The sequence below is a fragment of the Salmo salar genome, chromosome ssa09 (assembly GCF_905237065.1).
Source record: "Salmo salar chromosome ssa09, Ssal_v3.1, whole genome shotgun sequence".
Lineage (NCBI taxonomy): Eukaryota > Metazoa > Chordata > Actinopteri > Salmoniformes > Salmonidae > Salmo > Salmo salar.
Genome location: NC_059450.1, coordinates 36,882,253 through 36,907,900, shown reverse-complemented (window position 1 = coordinate 36,907,900; position 25,648 = coordinate 36,882,253). Strand labels below are relative to the sequence as shown.

Here is a 25,648-nt window from a genome sequence, read left to right as displayed (position 1 = left end):
CTTATAAACCAACTTCAGTGAGAGAACATCCTAAACCCTGACCTACTTCAGAACTTTAAGACTGTTTTCTCTCCTGAAAGCTTGGCACCGAGAAAAGATAAGACACAAGAAAAAAAACAACACAGCAACTTAACAGCCAGCCCACACAGGTGTTTATGTTCTCTCCCACAGTGGATTACATCAACACACACAAATATCTTGATATCAACAGATGTCATTTGAAATATATCACATGCAGTCCATCCCATCACAATATATTAGCAGTAGCCGTAGAAATATAATTAATAGAACAGATAGCCACAAATTGCCGAGCAGCTTTGCACCTTCTAGTCATTCTATTTCTAGGACAGACAGTCTGTCAGCCACCAAGCTGAACAGCATCCTGTTCACTCGCTTGCACACACAGACACCCTGAAGTAGCATCCTGTTAGTGTTTATCTCTTGAGAGGGAGAGGGGGGATGAGGACAACTCCAGCCCCCTCCAGCCAGCTGGCTGTCTTCTCCTGGATCTGTCCCCGCTTCGCCTGCCTCATCTGGCCCAGTTCCCCCAGCAGGAAGCCCTCTCTCTGCTGCAGCTCGACAATCAGTGAGGAGGCCTGGACTTGGACCATCACCGTGCCCGTCCCAGACACCTTGCCTGGCAGCACTGCCCCGTCACAGGCTTGTGGGAGCACAGACCCTGACCTCCAAGACTGGTGGTGGTTGGGAAGTGGCTGTGGCCCCTGGAGACTTGGCCTGTAACTACAGCAACCAGATGTAGGAGTTGAAGTACAGGACTCAGCCAAGCCATGCAGCCTGAGAGCCACTCTCCTCTCAATCTCCTCCAACTCCTCAACGTCTTGAAGAACACTCTGCGCTTTTCTGCTCTGTCGGGACAGAAGAAGAAAGGAGACATTGACAAACAGTTCAGTGCAATGAATTGCAGGATAACTGCCTCTTTCAGCATATCATCTGAGACAATTACTTCTTACTAAAATGTTTTTATCTCTAAAAGAAAATGACTGATAGGCCCTGGCAGCATTTCATTTACACTGATGACTCTCATGGGGGAGGAGTGTGTGTGTGCTTGTGCATACGGCACAAGTGTATTCATGCGCGATAATGGGTGAGAATTTGGCAGACATTTTGATATTGCACCAGACACTTCCGAACATTAGTGTAGAGAGAGAGAACGAGAGAGAAAAAGAGAAAGAGATTGAGAGAACGAGAGAGAATAATTAATGTAGCCTACATTATTAGGTGACCTAGATGTGCTGATTGTGGGGTTGATAATAATTCCCAGCTGTATCAGTGTAATGATATGAATAAAAGTGGAAGCTATGCAAGTCTTGAGTCTGGAGAGAAGCAATAAGCAAATAGGCTATATAGCATAATGAAATGTAATGCTGCACACAAAAGCACATATTTAGGCATTCATATTCCAAATGAAAGAGCTCAATTCACAAGCCACTTCAATTGAGAAAATGATTCCTGAAAATGATTTCCCAAAGAAAACCAGAGAGAGGGAAAAAAGAGAGAAAAATCAGAAAGAGAGAGAGGGGAACAGGAGCACATCAGACCCACTCCCACTGCATAATGCAAGTCCTCCAGAACATTCAAGTTCCCTCTTTTTGCTCTGACAAATTCTCTTTCTCAAAATGTCCTAAAACGTTTCCTCTCCTCCTTCAGTCCAATGACCTGAAATAACTGACGAGGTGAAAGCCAATCTAATGATGAGCTTCCACCATATTGTTTTCACCTGTCCGGTCTTTTCCAACCATTGAAGACAGTAGAGGACGAGAGGACGGAATTTCATACAATTTATAAAGAGCCAAACAGCCAAATGTTGATTCCCTGCCAGTTGGTACTCACCTGCCGTGTGAGGGTGTGCATTACCTGTCTTGTGTATGTGTCCTTCAGCCCTGTCTGCAGCCTCAGCAGCATGTTGTCCAGTTGTTCCAGACCCTCCTTGTCCTTGTAACCGTAGGGAAAGCACCTATTGACAACTTGGTGTACAGGTGACATGTTCTCTACAGTGTCCTCCTCTCTCAGGTCTGAGAGCTGGCTGTCCACAACACTATCCTACAGAGAGAGGGAGGGGGGCGAGAGGGAGGAATGAGAGAAAGAAAGAGAGGGTTGAGAAAGAGAGAGAAACAGAGAACCACTGTTCATAATGCATGATCCTGGGAAATTAATTTCAAACCTCAAGAGTTGTGTTATTAAATTAAAGTTGCAATATGTAACTTTTGGGGTGACCCAACCAAATTCACATAGAAATGTGAGTAATAGATCTGTCATTCTCATCGAAAGCAAGTGTAAAAAGCGGTAAATCTGTTCTATGTGCATTATTTCTATGATTTCCGTTCTTAAGTTTAGTTTTAGCATCTTTCACTTTCGGTATTGTACACCAGCTTCAAACAGCTGAAAATACAATATTTTTTGTTAGGGAAAATATATTTCACAGCGGTTTAGGTGGTACAATGATTCTCTACATCTTACTTGCTTGTTTTGTTACATAAACTGAAATTAGGCAAACTATTAGAATTTTAGCAACCAGGAAATGGCGTGTAATAATAACAAAACCCTTGATATTCTCTGAGCTCCTCCCTTCTATCTCTCCTTTCGCCCTCTGCTCCTGAATGGGGCAGCGGTCTAAGGCACTGCATCTCAGTGCTAGAGGCATCACTACAGACCCTGGTTCGATTCCAGGCTGTATCACAACCGGCCGTGATTGGGAGTCCCATAGGGCGGCGCACAATTGGCCCAGCGTTGTACGGGTTAGGGTTTGGCCGGTGTAGGCCGTCATTGTAAATAAGATTTTGTTCTTAACTGGCTTGCCTAGATAAATAAGGGTAAAAAAAGCTTTTGTCAAGATCGGACTTCCTGTGTAATTGCAGCTTTCGTCCAATATTGATCCATGTGGGTCTAGTTCTAATCAACAGCCCAACAGCAGCCTCCCTCCTAGGAGAGAGGTCAGGCAGAGTCCAGGCACAGACATACTCTAGGCATTGTCGCAAATTGCACCCTATGTGGCCCAGGTCAAAAGTAGTATGCTATATAGGGTTTAATTTGGGAAGTAGTCATTGACTGTGGATAAACTCCATACAGGCTTATGGCAGACTCTCTACACTAACCCTCCAACAGATAAGGATACATCATAGACCAGGTCCTGGAGCCTTCATAGATTCAACACATACACTGAACAAAATATAAAACGCAACACGTAAAGTGTTGGTCCCATATTTCATGAGCTGAAATAAAAGATTTTCCATATACATCCCTGTTAGCGAGCATTTCGACTTTGCCAAGATAATCCATCCACCTGACAGGCATATCAAGAAGCTGATTGAACAGCATGACCATTACACAGGTGCACCTTGTGCTTGGGAAAATAAAAGGCCACTCTAAAATGTGCAGTTTGGTCACCTTACACAACGCCACAGATGTCTTAAGAGTTGAGAATGTTGTTTTAGAGAATTTGGTAGTATATCCAACCGCAGACCACGTGTAACCACACCTGCCAAGGACCTCCACATCCGGCTTCTTCACCTGCGGGATCATCTGAGACCAGCCACCCGGGCAGTTGATGAAACTGGATTTTCACAACCGAAGAATTTCTGCACCAACTGTCAGAAACAATCTCAGGGAAGCTCATCTGCGTGTTCGTCCTTACCAGGGTCTTGACCTGACTGCAGTTCGGCGTTTTAACCGAGTTCAGTGGACAAATGGTCACATTCAATGGCCACTGGCACGAGGGATGTGTGTGCTCTTCACAGAGGAGTCCCGGTTTCAACTTTACCGGGCAGATGGCATTGTGTGGGCGAGCGGTTTGCTGATGTCAACGTTGTGAACAGAGTGCCCCATGGTGGCGGTGGGGATATGGTATGGGCAGGCGTAAGCTATGGACAACTAACACTAATGCACGGCCCTATGTCACAAGGATCTGTAGACAACTTCTGGAAGCTGATAATGTCCCAGTTCTTCCACGGCCTGCATACTCCCCAGACATGTCACCCATGAGCATGTTTGGGATGCTCTGGATTGACGTGTACGACAGTGTGTTCCAGTTCCCGCCAACATCCAGCAACGTCATACAATCATTGAAGAGGAGTGGGACAACGTTCCACAATCCACAATCAATAGCCTGATCAACTATGCAAACGAGATGTGTCGCCCTGCATGAGGCAAATGGTGGTCACACCAGATACTGACTGGTTTTCTGATCCACACCATACTTTTTTTTTTTTTTTTAAAGGTATCTGTGATAAACAGATGCATATCTGTATTCCCAGTAGTGCTGTCCCTGACCAAAAAAGATCTTAGTCGACCAGGATTCATCTGTTCTTTCGACCAATCAATTGGTTGAAATGTTAAAATTGGTTTGATTCTGTATATAGACACATCCTATGATTGAATCAAATCAACTATATGCACTGAGCTTGTCTGATGCTTTAACCACACTGTTTGATTAAATAATTTAAAAGAGACAAATGACAAGAGGGAGTCAGACCACAAATCATTTTGATTGTGCTGCCTGGCTCAGAATTTCTGCACTGTGTTAAAAATAAAAACACAGCGAGTGACTGTGTGCCTAGCACCCGTTGCCTCTGTCCTCCCTGCTGCAACATCCACCACAGAACATCAGTGTGTGTAGGGCTGTCCCTGTTGCTGAAGCTGCAACATAATTCAAGCCATTTCTGACTGAAAAGTTGTTACCGAAATCCCCAATTTGTTTAGGAAAAACATTCCCTATTCCCTGAACCCTTGCTCTCTTTACGTAAAACATGTAAGCATGCAATGCATGTGACCAATAGGGCCTGAGCTATGGCCTATCATAATCACATAACCAATAATAACCAATGAATTGGTTATAACTAACTCCGAACATAGTAATGTCGACAGCAAAATGGATGTGGAGGATGTGAAAAAGACACTGGAAACGGGTTAATGTTTACTGGTTGCTCAGGAGGGAAAGGGGAAGTCAGATGTGTGGAAGACATTTGACTTAGTTGTGGAAGCTACTGGAGATCCAGAAAAAGGAGGGTATAGGAGCAAGCACTGCGTGAGTATTATGTGTGCCAAACAGTTGCTGTTAGATTACAATATCATTTTTACTGACCATTTGGAACAGTGTGAACACTAAATAAGTGTAACAGAGTCTGTTCTAACACCACAAAAAAATATATAAAGTCTTTATCACAGCAGACTAAAAACAGTTGCATGCATTCTTGAATTGCAGTTAATTTCTTGTTTAGGCTAATTATTCAAAAGTTCCCTTTGTTATTTAATTTAAAACTAAAATGCTTGATTGCATTTCAAAGCATGAATGCTGTGTGATGGCATGAACGAATGAATGATTGATTGATAGATACAGTAGCCTGTATATTGAATTATAGGCCTAAATCAGTTATGGTATTAAGACTAAACAGGATGCGCTCTTAGGTCTACAGCTCAGTGGTGGTTATACAAGGATACTATACTAAGACTACTAATGATAACGACATTACTTATAATAATAAGAAGAAGATCAAGGAAAAAAGAAGGTTATTATAATAAATATAATTTTTTCTACAATTTGGAACAGTGTAAACACTAAATAATACCAGAGAGGCTGGTCTCACGAAAGAAAACGTGTAAAGCCGTTATTACAGCAAAGCAAAGATTAAAAACAGACAATCTGTGAAATTGTTGCATGAGGCTTGGTGCTCACGGAATCAGTAGGCTATTAAACACACACTCAAACAGGCAACAGAAGCAGCTTCTGTCTTATTTCAGTACATACATACGGATGATTTATAAAGCCAGGCACATTTAACACTTAGGCTGTTGATTACAGACCTAATTAAGTTGGGGTTTCCTCTCTCATCTTACACAATAAGGTAAGGGCTGTTTTCTCATCTCTTAACTCTGCAGCCTCCTCTGCATTGTTCTCAACAATATGCTGGTTAACTTTGCTATTATGCACATAGCAACATGGTCTAGGAAAAGGCAGAAATAAAACAGCTCACTGAAGTGTTTCAGAACCGTGGACAACGACCACTATCCAGCGAGGGAGAATGCGCATTTGTTATAAAATAATTTGTTACATATTTGTTCTTACATAATATAACCACATACAATTTCAGTAGCACGTCTTATACTGACGGACTGTGCCACCCCCACGGCTTCCACAATGAATCAGTCCACTCAGACAGGCGCCAATCAGACAGGTGTCTTGTACACCATGATTATTATTTTTTTGCTACTGCTCAACTAAAGAAATCTCAGTCGACCAACAGCCTACCGGCCAAACAATCGACCAGTCAACTAAATGGGGTCAGTCGTAATTCCCAGTCATGTGAAATCCATAGACTAGGGCCTAATGAATTTATTTCAATTGACTAATTTCCTTATATGAACAGTAATTCAGTAAAATATTTCAAATTGTTGCGTTTACATTTTTTGTTCAGTGTATTATAAACCAGGTACTACGGGTCCTGTATGCTGATAGGCTGAAACAGCATTCCAGCCATTTGTATGTCAGATAAAATATACCACTGCTATGACGCAAAAATAATTCTTTATTGTTATATTTATGTTGGTAACCAGTTTATAATTCCTCCTATAGGTCTCCAGTAGAGCCTGAAATTAGGAAATTCTAAACGGATCATTAATTCACATTTGATCTACATCAAATCTTGAAAGTTATTCCCAGATATGTCCCAAAGAAATGTTGCCCAATTTTTAAGCGATAAGGCAGTGAACAGCAAGACTAGCGAGTTAATAATTGGGACGTATTACATTTCTCACAAAAGGCAACAAAGTTTTATTTTTTTATTTTAAATTAAATGGCTTTGAGGTGGATTAAAGTACTAGTTTAAATTATTTTCACATTACTGTAATCGACCGGACTTCAATAATCAAAACCCTGGGAGTCCAACTGTGGGTTTCAAACATACTGATAGAAACACCATGAAAGGAAGCCGTTTCTGTTTTACTTTAGGGAAAACACTCAAAGGACTTCTGATACGTTTATTTCTAATGAAACTGCAGTTCATTTAGAACTTCTACAATCCTCAAATCCACATCTCTGTGATCTGCATGCAGAGAGGGAATCAGAGCAGAGTGACTATTGCCCAAAACATCTCCTCTCCATGGAGGCTCTCTGTATAACTTCATGTCAATCTGAATCACAGTCAGACAGACAGAGATGAGAGCTCAGAACGGTAGTGAATCATTCTGTCAGACACTGCAGAGGTAGTTAATGAGAGTGAGAAAGAGGATATGAAGTTCTGTAAATGTATGTAGTTCTGTCCTTGAGCTGTTCTTGTCTATTGATGTTCTGTATTATGTCATTCTGTATTGTTTCATGTTTTGTGTGGACCCCAGGAAGAGTAGCTACTGCTTTTGCAACAGCTAATGGGATCCTAATAAAATTCCAAAAGATACAGGTAGTACTACCGGGAAAGAGCAGATTAGAAGGAGGCTATTAGTTCCTTAATAATTGTGTTTCACTAGCTCTTACTGTCTCCATATTGGTTTTCTTTAAAAAAAAAACGAAATGACATGCAAAACCTAGTCAATTACACTGTAGAGTCGACAGAACATATCAAAGGACTGGTTAAAAGCAGTGCTAAGGCACTGAGGAGAGAGAGGAAGCACTTCCCCCTACCATCCAGCACCAGAAGAGTGGCTCCTGTCTCTTCCACTCCAGGTAGGCCTCCAACAGCTGACTGAGAGTCTGTAGACGCTCCACCTCCTGCAACACACAGACACAGACACATTCCTTTAACCCAGCCTGCCTCAACCACTGTCAAACACTCACTGTGCAACACACACAGACAGGAGACATTTAGCTCATAATTAATGCTATCAAAAATCTTAATTGGTTTAACCTGCCTGTCTTGTCTTCCTCAAAACATATGCATGTTTATTTGATTTCATCTGCTAGTGAGCTGAGCTCTATGGCCTACTTTAGTTTCTGCCAGGCATGTTTCCCTCTGTGTTACTCCATCTCCCCAGGTGCTGCAGGTAGTTACTGACTCTCCATTGTGTATTTTTGTTGTGTCGCTAATAATATATGACATTTAGCAGATGCTTTTATCCATAGCGACTTATAGTCATGCGTGTATACATTTTAAGTACAGGTGGTCCCGGGAATCAAACCCACTACCCTAGTGTTGCATGTGCTATTCTCTACCAACTAGTGTTACACGGTATACCAAAAACCTCTGTACTTTTTCACTACAAAAAAATGGTTCGGTACTAGAATTTTTGTTACTTTTGTCAAATGTGTTTCATGTGATTGAGAGGATCAAGTCTGTCTATCAGTGCAGCCCCTTTATAGCGTGAAGACCAAAGTACCTGCTCCACTTACTCATTCATTGCTAGAGCTGTCTGGGCTGCATTAGCGCCCCACTCATGATGCACAGAAGTTAACATGCTTGAATAATGCAACACGGCATGTAGAAATAGTAAATTACTGTTCGCAAAACAATGTCCATACAGGCTAGAACACTTACAATGCAAGACGATACCAGTAGTTTCCAGATTTAATTGTAGGGAATCTTTCCTTGCAAGCTTAGGCTACAGCTGAATTCACTACACGAGTACTTTGTTGTGGTCATATGTTGATTACATAATATATGCTGATTTCAAAGCTGATTGTCACCAAAAACTTTTTAATTCACTTGGTCTCCCTCCACCAAAAACTCATTCACTTCATCTCCCTCGCCTTCTGTCTGGTTTCCACTACATTCCATAGCTAAAGTCAGATTCCATAGCCACTTTCTGCCTTGCAAATGACCTCAATCATTTCTTAAAGAGACTACACACACTTTCATAAAACAAGAGATTGCTTCTTCTATGCAAATGTTGTTGATCAGTACAATAAAATAAAATGTTTTCGTAGCAGTTGGAAGTGAAATAAGTCCTAAATGGATGGGATTGTTTGTCATCTGTAGCGCCATGAAATCAGCTAAAACAAGCTCAATAACCCAATGCATGACACACTATTGAATACTATGCATTAACCTGTATTGTGAATAGACCTAGGCGACATCTTGATCTACCCATTTATTTGTTCGTTTTTTTACCCCTTTTTCGTGGTATCCAATTGGTAGTTACAGTCTTGTCCCATCGATGCAACTCCCATACGGACTCGGGAGAGGCAAAGGTCGAGAGCCATGCGTCCTCCGAAACACGACCCTGCCAAGCCGCACTGCTACTTGACACACTGCTTGCTTAACCCGGAAGCCAGCCGCACCAATATATCGGAGGAAACACCGTACAACTGGCGACCAGTCAGACCGCAGGCGAAGGGCCCGCCGCAACGAGTTGCAAGAGCGCGATGGGACAAGGAAATCCTGTCCGGCCAAACGCTCCCCTAACCCGGACGACGCTGGGCCAATTGTGCGCCCCCTCATGGGTCCCCTGGTCACAGCCGGCTGTGACACAGCCTGGGATCGAACGCGGGGCTGTAGTGATGCCTCAAGTAGTGCCTTAGACCGCTGCGCCACTCGGGAGATTTACCCAGTTTAACAATACACTAGAGATTTATCATTCAAATAAATGATTACCATTATGTTGTTTTGGAGTTAGTCAAATTTAATGTATGATTGTACAATCATTCTATAATTGATTCAATTAATGCATACATGGCTGTCTCAAAAATAAATGCAATGATAATTGAACTCAAAAGATGCCCAACGACTGAAGAGCGGCAGGTAGCCTAGTAGTTAGAGCATTGGGCCAGTAACCGAAAGGTTGCTAGATCGAATCCCCGAGCTGACAAGGTAAAAATCTGTCGTTTTGCCCCTGAACAAGGCAGTTAACCCACTGTTCCTAGGCCGTCATTGTAAATAAGAATTTGTTCTTAAATAAAAAGAGAGCAGTAGCCGAGTCTGTCTGGATCAATTGCCATTCTGTGACTTTGGCTAATCCACCTTTTTTTTGTTTGGTATCGAGTATCGTGATACTAGACCTGGTATCGAAATCAAAAATCTGGTATCGTAACACTACTACCAACTGAGCTACAGAGGATACCAGAGCTCCCTCACTGCCTCCCTGGCTGGCATTGGTACAAAGCACTGTGTCGGTCAAAGGCTAAGTAAAGGTACAGGACGATCCTCCCTGTGGAGCTTTCCAGCTATTAGAGAACAAAGCAGTAGAGAGCTCTCTCTCTCTCCCTCCGTCTGGCTCTGTCTCTGCATATCACCCACATCTCTCCCAGGAGGGCTGCACCAGGGCCTTCACTACTTATAGTGTCAAAACACACTCCGGGAGGCACAGGCTCTTTGTTCGTGTCTATATTTTTCTTTCCCTCCCTTTCAGAAAACAAGCACTCAAAAATACATCTTTCTCCTTGTCTCTCACTTTCTCTCCTCGTGCGCTTCCTAGTACTGACTCCCACTGCAACAAACTGTGCACTAAGAAACACCTGTTACATGGTGAGGATGTACCCCTTAAACCCTACTGCTTTAAAGATCTCTCACTTTAAGGAAAAGGCTTCTGTTCCTCAACCAACAGATTTCTAAAGTGTGGAGAGATGCAGTGGAGGAAGGATATACTTTTACCCACCAGCAATGTTTGCCAGAAGTCTTTACAAAGAGGAAATAGGTATACTGTGCCTCTCCTTCCTCATCTGTGATCTGTGGTTTGTCGTTTGCCTGTGTCTGGTGACGGAAGCAGTGTTGAACATGATGCATGATGGGGACAGGGGCAGGAGGACCCGTCACCTTTTTCAGGGCAGTTGAGCACATGCTGTGATGGTCATCAGAAGAGGGCTGGGAGGTGGACGTGGAGGGCATTGTGCTGGAGGAAAGGACCTAAGAAAATAGGAGTCAGAGGCTATGGTGGTTATCCATTTCACTAGAACACACAGATTGAGAGACATTGGAACAAACCAGTATGATGATAATGATGTTCACACTCCATTGGTTGCATTATTGTGAAGTGTCTTTTGGGTTTTAAAAAGGTGTTTTAAAAATTAGATGTATTATTATGGTCCAGGTTGAATGACTTGCCTGGTGAAGGAGTCTAGCTCTTTCCTCTCGAATGGAGAGCAACCTCCGCCACTGGAACCTGAGTTTCCCATACTGCCATTGGAGTCTCCTGAGGAGTCGGTCTTCCTTCAGGCCTCCTTGGCCATCCACATCCCCAAGGGAGCCTCCCTCTCTGGGGCTACTCAGTGAGACCTGAGATAAATCAAATCAAATGTTATTGGTCACATGTGCCGAATACAACAGGTATTCGGCACGTGTAAGCATTTCACCTTACAGTGAAATGCTTACTTACAAGCCCTTAACCAACAACGCAGTTAAATAAGTGTTAAGAAAGTATTTACTAAAATAAACTGAAGTAAAAAAGAAATATAACAAATAATTAAAGAGCAACCAAAAAAAGAACAGTAGTGAGGCTATATATAGGGGGTACCGGTACAGAGTGGGCACCAGTTAGTTGAGATAATTATGTACATGTAGGTAGAGGTAAAATGCCAACGCAAATAGTCCGGGTAACCACCAGCTGTTCAGGAGTCTTATGGCTTGGGGGTAGAAGCTGTTAAGAAGCCTCTTGGACCTAGACTTGGCGCTCCGGTACCGCTTTCCGTGCGGTAGCAGAGAGAACAGTCTATGACTAGGGTGGCTGGAGTCTCTGACACTCCCTGGTATAGAGGTCCTGAATGGCAGGATGCTTGGCCCCAGTGATGTGCTGGGCCATTCACACGACCCTCTGTTGTGCCTTGCGGTTGGAGGCCGAGCAGTTGCCATACCAGGTGGTGATGCAACCAGTCAGGATGCTCTCGATGGTTCAGCTGTAGAACTTCTTTAGGATCTGAGGACCCATGCCAAATCTTTTCAGTCTCCTGAGGGGGAATAGGTGTTGTTGTGCCCTCTTCACGACTGTCTTGGTGTGTTTGGACCATAATAGTTTGTTAGTGATGTGGACACCAAGGAAGTTGAAACTCTTGACCCGCTTCACTACAGCCCTGTCGATGTTAATGGGGGTGTGCTGGTCCTCCTTTTCCTGTAGTCCACAATCTCCTTTGTCTTGATCACGTTGAGGAAGAGGTTGTTGTCCTGGCACCACACTGCCAGGTCTCTGACCTCCTCTCTATAGGCTATCTCATCGTTGTTGGTGATCAGGCCTACCACTGTTGTGTCGTCAGCAAACTTAATGATGGTGTTGGAGTCATGCTTGGCCATGCAGTCATGGGTGAACAGGGAGTACAGGAGGGGACTGAGCACAGACCCCTGAGGGGCCCCAGTGTTGAGGATCAGCATGGCAGATGCGTTGTTGCCTACCCTTACCACCTGATCTAGTTGCAGAGGTGTTCAGTCCCAGGGTCCTTAGATTAGTGATGAGCTTTGAGGGCAGGAGTGCCTTTACCTCACCCTCTGACAATCACGAACAAAGGCTTGAGTCTAGAGAGTAAAGGTTTGTCTGGAGGGCACTCCACAAGATAGATCCATCTCAACATCTCCAAAGTGGAGGGATCATAGGGTAATTACAAGGCATGTTTTTTCTCTTTAAATATTCATGGAATTTTTAATGATTTTCAGATTAGTGTGATTGGTGGGGTTTAAGTGTTTAAGACCAGAATGTAAGAGACAAATTATAATTTATTTATGAGAAAGGGGGAAATGGTTTTTGTTCTCTCATCTCCTTCCATTTACAGACAAGGATTTCTAGTTCTACTGAGTCAGAAGCTCATCATCAGCAGAGCAACACTGCCACCTGCTAGACAAATATGGGACTGCCACTTCAAATCAGTGTAAAAAAAAAGGATTTAACTTTTGTTAATACGAGTGGATTTTATTCAGAAACAAAACATATTTTGTTGTAAAACTTGAAAAAGAATGTCACCGTGGGTGGGAGTGAGAGGATATCCAGCTCCAGGGATCTTGCTCTCAGCAGGGCCTCCAGCAGGCTCCCTGAAGACAACACCCACCCAAACGCCACCAGCAGCTCTCGGCTCCCAACTTCACTCCTGGGACGGAGCCCGGCAGTATTCACAACAATCCAGCTGGCACCGTAACCACACTGCCAGAGTGCCTCTCTCACATGGCTGTCTGCAGAGACACAATCACAATGTTTCATTGAAGACAAAGAGTATGAAATGGACATAATAGCTACAACGGACACTATTCATAGAGCAAACGCACTCCTCCACAAATAATTACACTTACCCAAGTCTGAAAGTGTTGTGCAAGAACATTCCAGTAGCAGTGCTTTCAGAAGAACACTATGAAGGAGCTTCCAGAACTCCAGCACCTGAAATACAGATTCCAAGGTAAACAACCACCTGATGACTAAAGGAGATAAACAAATCTCCCTCCTGTCATATATCTCTGGTCCAAGCACATGCGTCTATCAGCGCACTGAGTGCAGCCCCTTGATAGCGTGAAGAGCAAAGTACCTGCTCCACTTAACAGAGGTGTGGACTCGAGTCACAAATATGATGACTTGCAACTCGACTTTGACTTTAACACCAATGACTCGAGACTTGACATGGACTTGAGCCTTTTGACTCGACCTGACTTGATACCCTCCCCAAGCCCAAATATTAAAAATGATGCTATTAAAAAAAGTGTGCAGCGCATCAACTCTTCATTTAACGGATTACAGTTTGAATCGGACTGCAGCCAATGAAATTGTGCCAGCTGAGAAAAAGTTGTGCGTGGCAGTGCAGAGGAACGTTGGCGGGTGAATTCAGATGGAGCCCTTGGAAAGATGATACCCAAAATTATTATTTTCGGATATAAAGACGACGCTGTATCAATAAAAAACAGATTGCAACTTGCCAAACATGCAGGAAGAAAATTACAGACGGAGGCGGAACAATTTCCAATTTTGTTTGACATTGGAAGCTGCACAAAGAATGGTAAGTCGTGGCTAATATAGCCGACAGCTATATATTTTATTACTTTACTGGTGTATCATGTAGGCTAACGTAATGTTAAGTCAATGAGCCTCCACACAGTCAGTCAGTGCGGGAACGTGATCATTGCACCCAAGATTGAGCTACAACTGGCTAGGCAGTTGGTAGCCTAAATCCTGCCTGATGTTACTGCTGTTCCTTAAACCATTGACATACGTTAGCCTACTGTAACCACACAGAGTGTGTGTGTGTGTGTGTGTGTGTGTGTGTGTGTGTGTGTGTTAAGGTTGGACGATTGTGTACAAGCCTACGTCGCCCGATTGCGCCCCATAGCGTTCCTCGATAGTCGATCACTATTGGGGGGGAGGCGGTGTTTTTCTCATGGCTACCCATGTATTTCCATGGAAATATAACATTTATTTGGAAAGTAATAAATATATAGATATTTTTAAAAGCATTCATGATTTGCGTAAATGTAATATACTATTACTCTTGTTAAAAATATGAGATGGTATTACATTTGGTGAAGAGCACATTATGACTTGTTTAGAACTCAAAACTTAAAGTTTAGGACTTGAGACTTGACTTGATTCTTGACGGTCATGACTTGAGACTTGACTTGAGACTTGAGTGCTAAGACTTGAGACTTACTTGTGACTTGTAAAACAATGACTTGGTCCCACCTTTGCCACTTACTAATTCATTGCTAGAGCTGTCTGGGCTGCATTAGCACTCCACTCATGATGCACAGAAGTTAACATGCTTGAATAATGCAACACGGCATGTAGAAATTGTTAATTACTGTTTGCAAAACAATGTCCATACAGGCTAGAACACTTACAATGCAAGACGATACCAGTAGCTTCCAGCTTTAATTGTAGGAAAACTTCCCTGGCTAGCTTATGCTACAGCTGAATTCACTACCCTAGTACTTTATTATGATCACAACATGCTGATTTCAAAGCAGATTGACACCAAAATCGTAAAAAATTCACCTAGTCTCCCTCAAGCAAATTACTTAGATTCAAATGCAGCCCCTAAAACCAACGGAGAGCTCAAAAGTCATTTATTTTGTATTATTGTGAAATGACAGCCTGCACAGACAGAGAAAACAAAGATGTTTTACGTGCTCCTAACCGATTCTGTATTTATGTTCGTTTTTTGCGTTGTTTGTAACTTGTTTTTTTAACTTATTTTGTACATTATGTTGCTGCTACCATCTCTTATGACCGAAAATAACTTCGACATCAGAATAGCGATTATTCACCACGAACTGTCAGAAGCTTTTTTTTCCTTTAACGAGTCTGACGAGTCCGACATACTGCTTTCCCGGGAACAGGCCCAAATCCCTGTAATTTGCGTGAAGAGACGACGGAGAAAAAGAGGACGGAGGTCGGGCTGCGTTCTGATAATTCGTAGGCGACCGAATAAACCCCCCGCCTTCCGTTCTTCTAGCTAACTTGCAATCATTGGAAAATAAAATTGATTAACTACGAGGAAGATTAGAGTATCTCATGATAAACTATAGACCACACTATCTACCTAGAGAGTTAATCTGTATTTTTCATAGCTGTCTACATACCACCACAGACCGATGCTGGCACTAAGACCACACTCAATGAGCTGTATTCCGCAATAAGCAAACAGGAAAACGCTCATCCAGAGGTGGCGCTCCTAGTGGCCGGGGACTTTAATACAGGGAAACTTAAATATGTTTTACCAAATTTCTATCAGCATGTAAAATGTGCAACCAGAGGGAAAAAAACTCGAGACCACCTTTACTCCACACACAGAGACGCGTACAAAGCTCTCCCTCGCCCTCCATTTGGCAAATCTGACCATAATACTATCCTCCCGATTCCTGCTTACAAGCAAAAATTCAAGCAGGAAGCAACAGTGACTCAGTCAATAAAAAAGTGGTCAGATGAAGCAGAGGCTAAGCTACAGGACTGTTTTGCTAGCACAGACTGGAATATCTTTGGGGATTCTTCCGATGGCATTGAGGAGTACACCACATCAGTCATCGACTTCATCAATAAGTGCATTGATGATGTCGTCCCCACAGTGACTGTACGTACATACCCCAACCAGAAGCCATGGATTACAGGCAACATCCGCACTGAGCTAAAGGCTAGAGCTGCCGCTTTCAAGGAGCTGGACTCTAACCCGGAAGCTTATAAGAACTCCCGCTATAACCTCCGAAACCAACAAACAGGGAAAGTGTCAATACAGGACTAAGATTGAATCGTACTACACCGGCTCCGATGCATGTCGGATGAGGCCGGGCTTGCAAACCATGACAGACACCAAAGGGAAGCACAGCCAAGAGCTAAGCAGTGACACGAGCCTACCAGACGAGCTAAACTATGTCTATGCTCGATTCAAGGCAAATCACACTGAAACATGCATGAGAGCACCAGCTGTTCCAGACGGCTGTGTGATAACGCTCTCCGCAGCAGATGTGAGTAAGACCTTTAAAAACAGGTCAACATTCACAAGGTCAGGGCCAGACGGATTACCAGGATGTGTACTGCGAGCATGCGCTGACCAACTGGCAAGTGTCTTCACTGACATTTTCAACCTCTCCCTGTCCGAGTCTGTAATACCAACATGTTTTAAGCAGACCAGCATAGTCGCTGTGCCCAAGAACCCAAAGGTAATCTGCCTAAATGACTCTTGATCCGAAGCACTCACGTCTGTAGCCATGAAGTGCTTTGAAAGGCTGGTCATAGCTCACATCAACACCATTATCCCAGAAACCCTAGATCCACTCCAATTTGCATACCGCCCTAAATGATCCACAGATGATGCAATCTCTACTGCACTCCACACTGCCCTTTCCCACCTGGACAAAAGGAACACCTATGTGAGAACAGCATTCAACACCATAGATGCTCTCAAAACTCATCAATAAGCTAAGGACCCTGGGACTAAATACCTCCCTCTGCATCTGGATCCTTGACTTCCTGACGGGCTGCCCCCAGGTGGTAAGGGTAGGTAACAACACATAAGTTTGCCGATGATACAACAGTGGTAGGCCTGATCACCGACAACGACAAGACAGCCTATAGGGAGGAGGTCAGAGACCTGGCCGTGTGGTGCCAGGACAACAACCTCTCCCTCAATGTGATCAAGACAAAGGAGATGATTGTGGACTACAGGAAAAGGAGGACCGAGCACGCCCCCATTCTCATCGACAGGGCTGTAGAGGAGCAGGTTGAGAGCTTCAAGTTCCTTGGTGTCCACATCACCAACAAACTAACATGGTCCAAGCACACCAAGACAGTCGTGAAGAGGGCACGACAAAACCCATTTCTCCTCAGGAGACTGAAAAGATTTGGCATGGGTCCTCACATCCTCAAAAGGTTCTACAGCTGCAACATCCTGACTGGTTGCATCACTGCCTGGTATGGCAACTGTGTGTACGGTCCAGTACATCACTGGGGCCAAGCTTCCTGCCATCCAGGACCTCTATCCCAGGTGGTGTCAGAGGAAGGCCCTAAAAATTGCCAAAGACTCAAGCCACCCTAGTCATAGACTATTCTCTCTGCTACAGCACAGCAAGCAGTACCAGAGTGCCAAGTCTAGGTCCAAGAGGCTTCTAAACAGCTTCTACCCCCAAGCCATAAGACTCCTGAACATCTAATGAAACGGCTACCAAGACTGGTTGCATTGTCCCCGTCCCCCCCCCTTTTAAGCCGCAGCTACTCTCTGTTATTAACTATGCATAGTCACTTTAATAACTCTACCTACATGTACACTACTGGTCAAAAGTTTTACAACACCTACTTATTCAAGTTTTTTTTAATATTGACTATTTTCTACATTATAGAATTTATTTATTTCACCTTTATTTAACCAGGTAGGCAAGTTGAGAACAAGTTCTCATTTACAATTGCGACCTGGCCAAGATAAAGCAAAGCAGTTCGACAACATACAAAAACACAGAGTTACACATGGAGTAAAACAACATACAATCAATGATGCAGTAGAAGATTTTTTTTTTTTTTTTAAATAAGACTATATACAATGTGAGCAAATTATGTGAGATAAGGGAGGTAAAGGCAAAAAAATGCCATGGTGGCAAAGTAAATAAAGTATAGCAAGAAAAACACTGGAATGGTAGATTTGTAGTTTGAAGAAAGTTCAGAGATAAAATATAAATAATATGGTGCAAAGGAGCAAAATAAATAAAATAAATAAATACAGTAGGGGAAGAGGTAGTAGTTTGGGCTAAATTATAGATGGGCTATGTACAGGTGCAGTGATCTGTGAGCTGCTCTGACAGCTGGTGCTTAAAGCTAGTGAGGGAGATAAGTGTTTCCAGTTTCAGAGATTTTTGTAGTTCGTTCCAGTCATTGACAGCAGAGAACTGGAAGGAGAGACGACCAAAGGAGGAGTTGGCTTTAGGGGTGACCAGAGAGATATACCTGCTGGAGCGCGTGCTACAGGTGGGTGCTGCTATGGTGACCAGTGAGCGGAGATAAGGGGGGACTTTACCTAGCAGGGTCTTGTAGATGACCTGGAGCCAATGTGTTTGGCGACGATTATGAAGCGAAGGCCAGCCAACGAGAGCGTACAGGTCGCAGTGGTGGGTAGTATATGGGGCTTTGGTGACAAAACGGATGGCACTGTGATAGACTGCATCCAGCTTGTTGAGTAGGGTATTGGAAGCTATTTTGTAAATGACATCGCCGAAGTCGAGGATTGGTAGGATGGTCAGTTTTACGAGGGTATGTTTGGCAGCATGAGTGAAGGATGCTTTGTTGCGAAATAGGAAGCCAATTCGAGATTTCACTTTGGATTGGAGATGAGTTAGAACCGTCCAGAGAAGTGATGCTGGACAGGCGGGCAGGTGCAGGCAGCGATCGGTTGAAGAGCATGCATTTAGTTTTACTTGTGTTTAGGAGCAGTTGGAGACCACGGAAGGAGAGTTGAATGGCATTGAAGCTCGTCTGGAGGGTTGTTAACACAGTGTCCAAAGAAGGGCCAGAAGTGTACAGAATGGTGTCGTCTGCGTAGAGGTGGATCAGAGATTCACCAGCAGCAAGAGCGACATCATTTATGTATACAGAGAAAAGAGTTGGCCCAAGAATTGAACCCTGTGGTACCCCCATAGAGACTGCCAGAGGTCCAGACAGTAGGCCCTCCGATTTGACACACTGAACTCTGTCAGAGAAGTAGTTGGTGAACCAGGCGACGCAATCGTTTGAGAAACCAAGGCTACTGAGTCTGCCGATGAGGATGTGGTGATTAACAGAGTCAAAAGCTTTGGCCAGGTCAATGAATACGGCAGCACAGTATTGTTTCTTATCGATGGCGGTTACGATGTCGTTTAGGACCTTGAGCGTGGCTGAGGTGCACCCATGACCAGCTCTGAAACCAGATTGCATAGCGGAGAGGGTGCGGTGGGATTCGAAATGGTCGGTAATCTGTTTGTTGACTTGGCTTTCGAAGACCTTAGAAAGGCAGGGTAGGATGGATATAGGTCTGTAGCAATTTGGGTCAAGAGTGTCACCTCCTTTGAAGAGGGGGGATGACAGCAGCTGCTTTCCAATCTATGGGAATCTCAGACGACACGAAAGAGAGGTTGAACAGGCTAGTAATAGGGGTTGCAATAATTTCGGCAGATAATTTTATAAAGAAAGGGTGCAGATTGTCAAGCCCAGCTGATTTGTAGGGGTCCAGATTTTGCAGCTCTTTCAGAACATCAGCTGAATGGATTTGGGAGAAGGAGAAATGGGGGAGGCTTGGGCGAGTAGCTGTGGGGGGTGCAGTGCTGTTGAATGCAGTAGGGGTAGTTAGGTGGAAAGCATGGCCAGCCGTAGAAAAATGCTTATTGAAATTCTCAATTATAGTGGGCTTATCGGTGGTGACAGAGTTTCCTATCCTCAGTGCAGTGGGCAGTTGGGAGGAGGTGTTCTTATTCTCCATGGACTTTACAATGTCCCAGAACTTTTTAGAGTTGGAGTTGCACGGGCGAATTTCTGTTTGAAAAAGCTAGCCTTGGCGTTTCTAACTGCCTGTGTGTATTGGTTTCTAACTTCCCTAAAAAGTTGCATATCGCGGGGGCAGTTCGATGCTAATGCAGAACGCCACAGGATATTTTTGTGTTGGTTAAGGGCAGTCAGGTCTGGGGAGAACCAAGGGCTATATCTGTTCCTGGTTCTAAATTTCTTGAAAGGGGCATGCTTATTTAAGATGGAGAGGAAGGCATTTTTAAAAAATAACCAGGCATCCTCTACTGACGGGATGAGGTCAATATCCTTCCAGGATACCAGGGCCAGGTCGATTAGAAAGGCTTGCTCGTTGAAATGTTTCAGGGAGCGTTTGACAATGATGAGTGGAGGTCGTTTGACCGCTGACCCATTACGGGTGCAGGCAATGAGGCAGTGATCGCTGAGATCTTGGTTGAAAACAGCAGAGGTGTATTTAGAGGGCACTTTGGTTAGGATGATATCTATGAGGGTGCCAGTGTTTGCAGCTTTGGGGTTGTACCTGGTGGGTTCATTAATAATTTGTGTGAGATTGAGGGCATCAAGCTTGGATTGTAGGATGGCTGGGGTGTTAAGCATGTCCCAGTTTAGGTCACCTAGTAGCACGAGCTCTGAAGATAGATGGGGGGCAATCAGTTCACATATGGTGTCCAGAGCACAACTAGGGGCCGAGGGGGGTCTATAGCAGGCGGCAACGGTGAGAGACTTGTTTTTGGAGAGGTGGATTTTTAAAAGTAGAAGTTCAAATTGTTTGGGTACAGACCTGGATAGCAGGACAGAACTCTGCAGGCTATCTCTGCAGTAGATTGCAACACCGCCCCCTTTGGTCGTTTTATCTTGTCTGAAAACGTTGTAGTTAGGGATGAAGATTTCAGAGTTTTTGGTGGACTTCCTAAGCCAAGATTCAGACACAGCTAGGACATCCGCTAAAGCAGTGAATAAAACAAACTTAGGGAGGAGGCTTCTAATGTTAACATGCATGAAACCAAGGTTATTACGGTTACAGAAGTCATCAAAAGAGAGCGCCTGGGGAGTAGGAGTGGAGCCAGGCACTGCAGGGCCTGGATTCACCTCTACATCCCCAGAGGAGCAGAGAAGAATAAGTATGAGGGTACGGCTAAAAGCTATAAGAATTGGTCGTCTGTGACGTCCAGAATAGAGAGAAAAAGGAGCAGGTTTCTGGGGGCGATAAAATAGCTTCAAGGTATAATGTACAGACAAAGGTATGGTGGGATGTGAGTACAGAGGAGGTAAACCTAGGCATTTAGTGATTATGAGAGAGATATTGTCTCTAGAAACATCATTGAAACCAGAAGATGTCAAAGCATGTGTGGGTGGAGGAACTGAGAGGTTGGATAAGGTATAATGAGCAGGGCTAGAGGCTCTACAGTGAAATAAGCCAATAAACACTAACCAGAACAGCAATGGAGAAGGCATATTGACATTAAGGAGAGGCATGCTTAGCCGAGTGATCAAAGGGTCCAGTGAGATTCAGACAGCTAGCCGGGCCATAGGTAGCAAGCTGGTGGAAGATGGGAGGGAGGTCTGTTTTTAGCCACCTCGTGCGTTTCCGTCTGTGGGTTAGTGGGGTTCCGTGTGGAAGGGGGGACCAGTCCAAGTTGGCAAAATAGTTAGTTATAGTGGCCCAAGAAAAGTGTCCGATAGACCTATTCAGATCGCAGCCGAAAAGACAGCTAACGATTAGCGGGCCGCAGATGGGCGATCAGGTTACGCCGCGACGGAGGGGCCAGTTGGATAACTCCCTCGGGCAGATAACGTCGGTTGTCCAGTCGTGAAGACCCGATGGGGCTCCGCATCGGCAGTAAAACGGGTCAGGATAGGTGAGTTGTAGCCCAGGAGACACTTCAGCTGGCTAGCTCAGGAATAGCCCAGGAGTGGCTGACGGAACTCTTCAGCTGGCTAGCTGGCTAGCTCCGTAATAATTTGTGTTAATTCCGTGACCGACGTTGCCAATAGTCACTCAGGTAGCAGCTAGTTAGCTGCAAGATCCAGGTGTAAATGTCCAGAGCCTGCGGTAGAAATCGGGGAAAGGAGAGAGAATAGGTCCGGTATGCTCTGGTCTGAGTCGCGCTGTACAAAAACTGGCGATAGCTTTTCGAGCTAATGGATAGCTGAGGACAGCTAACCGTGGCTAGCTGAACTTCAACGTTAGCCAGTGAAAATGGCTAACCTCTTGCTAGCTTCTGTTGTGGAATTCAGATGAGGTAAATAATACTTTATTTTTTAAATTGGTGAGGCGGGTTGCAGGAGAGTGCTTTGAGGTTGAGTTTTTAGAATTAAAAAAATATATATATATATATATATATATATAAAAAGATAAGTGAAGAAAAAAATATGTAAATATATATACACGGGACACGACAAGAGGAGGGTAGAGGACGTCTGAACTGCTACGCCATCTTGGAAAAAAACATGAATAATAACATGAATAATAATAATTGAATAATTGTGAAGACATCAAAACTATGAAGAAACACATATGGAATCACATAGTAACCAAAAAAAGTGTTAAACAAATCAAAATATTTTACATTTGAGATTCTTCAAATAGCCACCCTTTGCCTTGATGACAGCTTTGCACACTCTTGGCATTCTCTCAACCAGCTTCATGAGGTAGTCATCTGGAATGCATTTCAATTAACAGTTATTTCCTTCTTAATGCATTTGAGCCAATCAGTTGCGTTGTGATAAGGTAAGGGGGTATACAGAAGATAGCCCTATTTGGTAAAAGACCAAGTCCATATTATGGCAAGAACAGCTCAAATAAGCAAAGAGAAACAACAGTCCATTACTTTAAGACATGAAGGTCAGTCAATACGGAAAAGGTTTCTTCAAGTGCAGTCGGAAAAACCATCAAGCGCTATGATGAAACTGGCTCTCATGAGGACCGCCACAGGAATGGAAGAGACAGAGTTACCTCTGCTGCAGAGGATAAGTTCATTAGAGTTACCAGCCTCAGAAATTGCAGCCCAAATAAACGCTTCACAGAGTTCAAGTAACACACATCTCAACATCAACTGCTCAGAGGAGACTACATGAATCAGGCCTTCATGGTCAAATTGCTGCAAAGAAACCACTACTAAAGGGCACCAATAATAAAGAAGAGACTTGCTTGGGCCAAGAAACACAAGCAATGGACATTAGACCGGTGGAAATGTGTCCTTTGTTCCGGAGTCCAAATTGGAGATTTTTGGTTCTAACCGCCGTGTCTTGTGGGGGAACGGATGATCTTCGCATGTGTATTTCCCACCATAAAGAGGAGGTTGTGTTTTGGTGTGGGGGTGCTTGCTGGTGTCACTGTCTGTGAGGCACACTTAACCAGCATGGCTACCACAGCATTAGGCAGCAATACGCCATCCCATCTGGTTTGGGCTTAGTGGGACTATCATTTGTTTCTCAACAGGACAATGACCCAACACACATCAAGGCTGTGTAAGGACTATTTTACCAAGAACGAGAATGATGGAGTGCTGCATCAGATGACCTGGCCTCCACAATCCCCCGATCTCAACCAAATTGAGATGGTTTGGGATCGGTCGGACCGCAGAGTGAAGGAAAAGCAGTCAACAAGTGCTCAGCATTTGGGAACTCCTTCAAGACTGTTGGAAAAACATTTCAGGTGAAGCTGGTTGAGAGAATTGTAAAAAAATATATACATGTGTCGGTACACTGAAAAGAGCAAAGCGGTCTTCAAGGAAAAGGGTGGCTACTTGACGAATTTTGATTTGTTTAACACTTTTTTGGTTACTACATGATTCCATGTGTTATTTCATAGTTTTGATGTCTTCACTACTATTATACAATGTAGAAAATAGTAAAAATAAAGAAAAACCTTTGAATGAGTAGGTGTTCTAAACCTTTTGACCGGTAGTGTACATATTACCTCAATTACCTCGACTAACCTGTGCCCCCGCACATTGACTCTGTACCGTACCCCCTGTATATAGTCTCTCTATTGTTATTTTACTGCTGCTCTTTAACTACTTGTTACTTTTATTTCTTATTCGTATCCGTATTTTTTAAACTGCATTGTTGGTTTGGGGCTTGTAAGTAAGCATTTCACTTTAAGGTCTACACCTGTTGTATTAGGCGCATGTGACTAATAAAATTTGATTTGACAAAAGTGGTCCAGCACTAGCAACATCTGTACGTCGGCGAGCTACAAAAGTATACTGAGTCCAGTCACTAAACAGCTCAAAAACTCACCACATCCTCTCCTTTGTTAAACTTGGCCCGTCTGAACGTTTCTGCACTAGGTACACACTCCAAACCTAGTGAATATAGAACTTTACAAAGTGATTCAATCACTTCTTTAGCTTTGACACTCTTTTCACGTTGCATTTTAAACTTTGTGGACAAATCGATTCTTCAACTTGCCCGGTGACGCTAGAAACTTCCGGGTAGTACTGCCGTCATAGGTTCACTTCCGTATTTGGGTAAATCTACACGTCTGATTGGGTAGTAAATGTAATGGAACTAAATGTAACAATGTGTTCGTAAATTCACTCTGGTGTGCCAGAGTGCACTCGTAAATTCAGGGCGTTGTCAGATTGTCCGTTCATAAATTCAGAGCATTTCGCTCTTGGAGCGTTCAGAGCGCACACTGGACGCTCTGGCCGAGGAGTAGGTTTGATCCGAGCGTATTGACCTCACAACCGCAGTAAAGCACCCAAACTAACTGGCTAAAGTTGGCTAGCTATTCCCAGACACAAATGAGAGAACACATCACTCTGACCATTTTACTTGCCCAAGCAGAGCCATTGAAGAGGAGTGGGAAAACATTCCACACAGTGTTACCAACTCCTCAGTAAGGAAAGTGTCTATTGGCTGTCCTAAAGGGCTGTCCTAGAAGTCGCTAAATTACGTCATCGCCTAATTTGCATAATTGGCCGTGTGCATGTAATTGTGATGGACTGTAGGAGAGAGGAATAACGTCTTGGGAGAGACAAAAAGTGAGTAAAAAATCCTAAATATGTTTAGAACTACAAATGAACGTTCTTCTGTTGATTCATGTTTTTTTTATGTCACAATTCCAACCCTCCTCCTTTATCCGGGCTTGGGACCACCAAAAGTGACCCAAAAGAGACACTCTGCCGGAGTTACTTATTTTTTTATTTTATTTTTTTGTTTTTTAGTTTAGTTTTGTTAATTTGGTTTAGTTTTTAACCTTATGGTCCACTTAGGAGCCTACAACAAGTCACAGTAAAACATGAACATTTTTAACCGTAACATTTTTTTCTTTTTTTTGTATACAATCTACATTAACAATCTAAATGGACCAAAAGGAGACAATAAAAAAAACTGTCAACAGCAATGTGAGAAAATTTTGGTAACTAGTCTGGCCCTAATTCAGGTTAATTGTTTTTTTTAAATGTAAGCCAGGGCGGGATCAGCCAACGGCGGCTTCCCGCATGCGCGATTCATTTGCAGTCTGGACGTGGAGGGGTGAACATCTCCTGCTCTGACTGCAGCTGGGAGGGACTGCTGTGCGAGGACTGGGCCGCCTGTATGTGCTGTGGGACCCACGGCAGCACCTGCTGCTCGTTGAGAAGAGTAAGAACGATACCTGCTTTCAGGTCAGTCTCCAAAAGTCTCCAATAACACCAGAAAAAGTCGCTAGATTTGTCCCTAGTCACTTTTTTGAAAATGTGTCGCTAGAGGGGTCTGAATACTCGCTAAATAGAGCGACAAAGTCGCTAAGTTGGCAACACTGATTCCACAGGCCACAATCAACAGGCTGATCAACTATGCAAAGGAGTTGATTCGCACTGACTGGTTTTCTGATTCACACCCC

The 25,648-nt window shown here is 43.7% G+C and overlaps 1 protein-coding gene across 1 annotated transcript; it reads right to left on the bottom strand.

The window, feature by feature from the left end:
- Nucleotides 1–129: 129 nt before the first annotated feature.
- tedc1 (tubulin epsilon and delta complex 1) lies at nt 130–24,626 on the bottom strand. Its single transcript, XM_045723620.1, has 8 exons — nt 24,061–24,626; nt 13,146–13,230; nt 12,823–13,028; nt 10,983–11,153; nt 10,695–10,784; nt 7,631–7,717; nt 1,876–2,061; nt 130–866 (listed from the first exon to the last, which is right to left on the bottom strand). The coding sequence occupies exons 1-8, from the start codon at nt 24,193–24,195 to the stop codon at nt 435–437; spliced, it is 1,392 nt and encodes a 463-aa protein (XP_045579576.1). The 5' UTR covers nt 24,196–24,626; the 3' UTR covers nt 130–434.
- Nucleotides 24,627–25,648: the final 1,022 nt, after the last annotated feature.

Coding starts and splice junctions, on each gene's coding strand:
- tedc1 (XM_045723620.1), bottom strand. CDS start 24,195: ATGCAACGTGAAAAGAGTGTCAAAGCTAAAGAAGTGATTGAATCACTT. Junction 13,231..24,060: donor TTAACAAAGGAGAGGATGTG/GTGAGTTTTTGA, acceptor TCTGTATTTCAG/GTGCTGGAGTTCTGGAAGCT. Junction 867..1,875: donor AGGACACATACACAAGACAG/GTAATGCACACC, acceptor CTGTCCCGACAG/AGCAGAAAAGCGCAGAGTGT.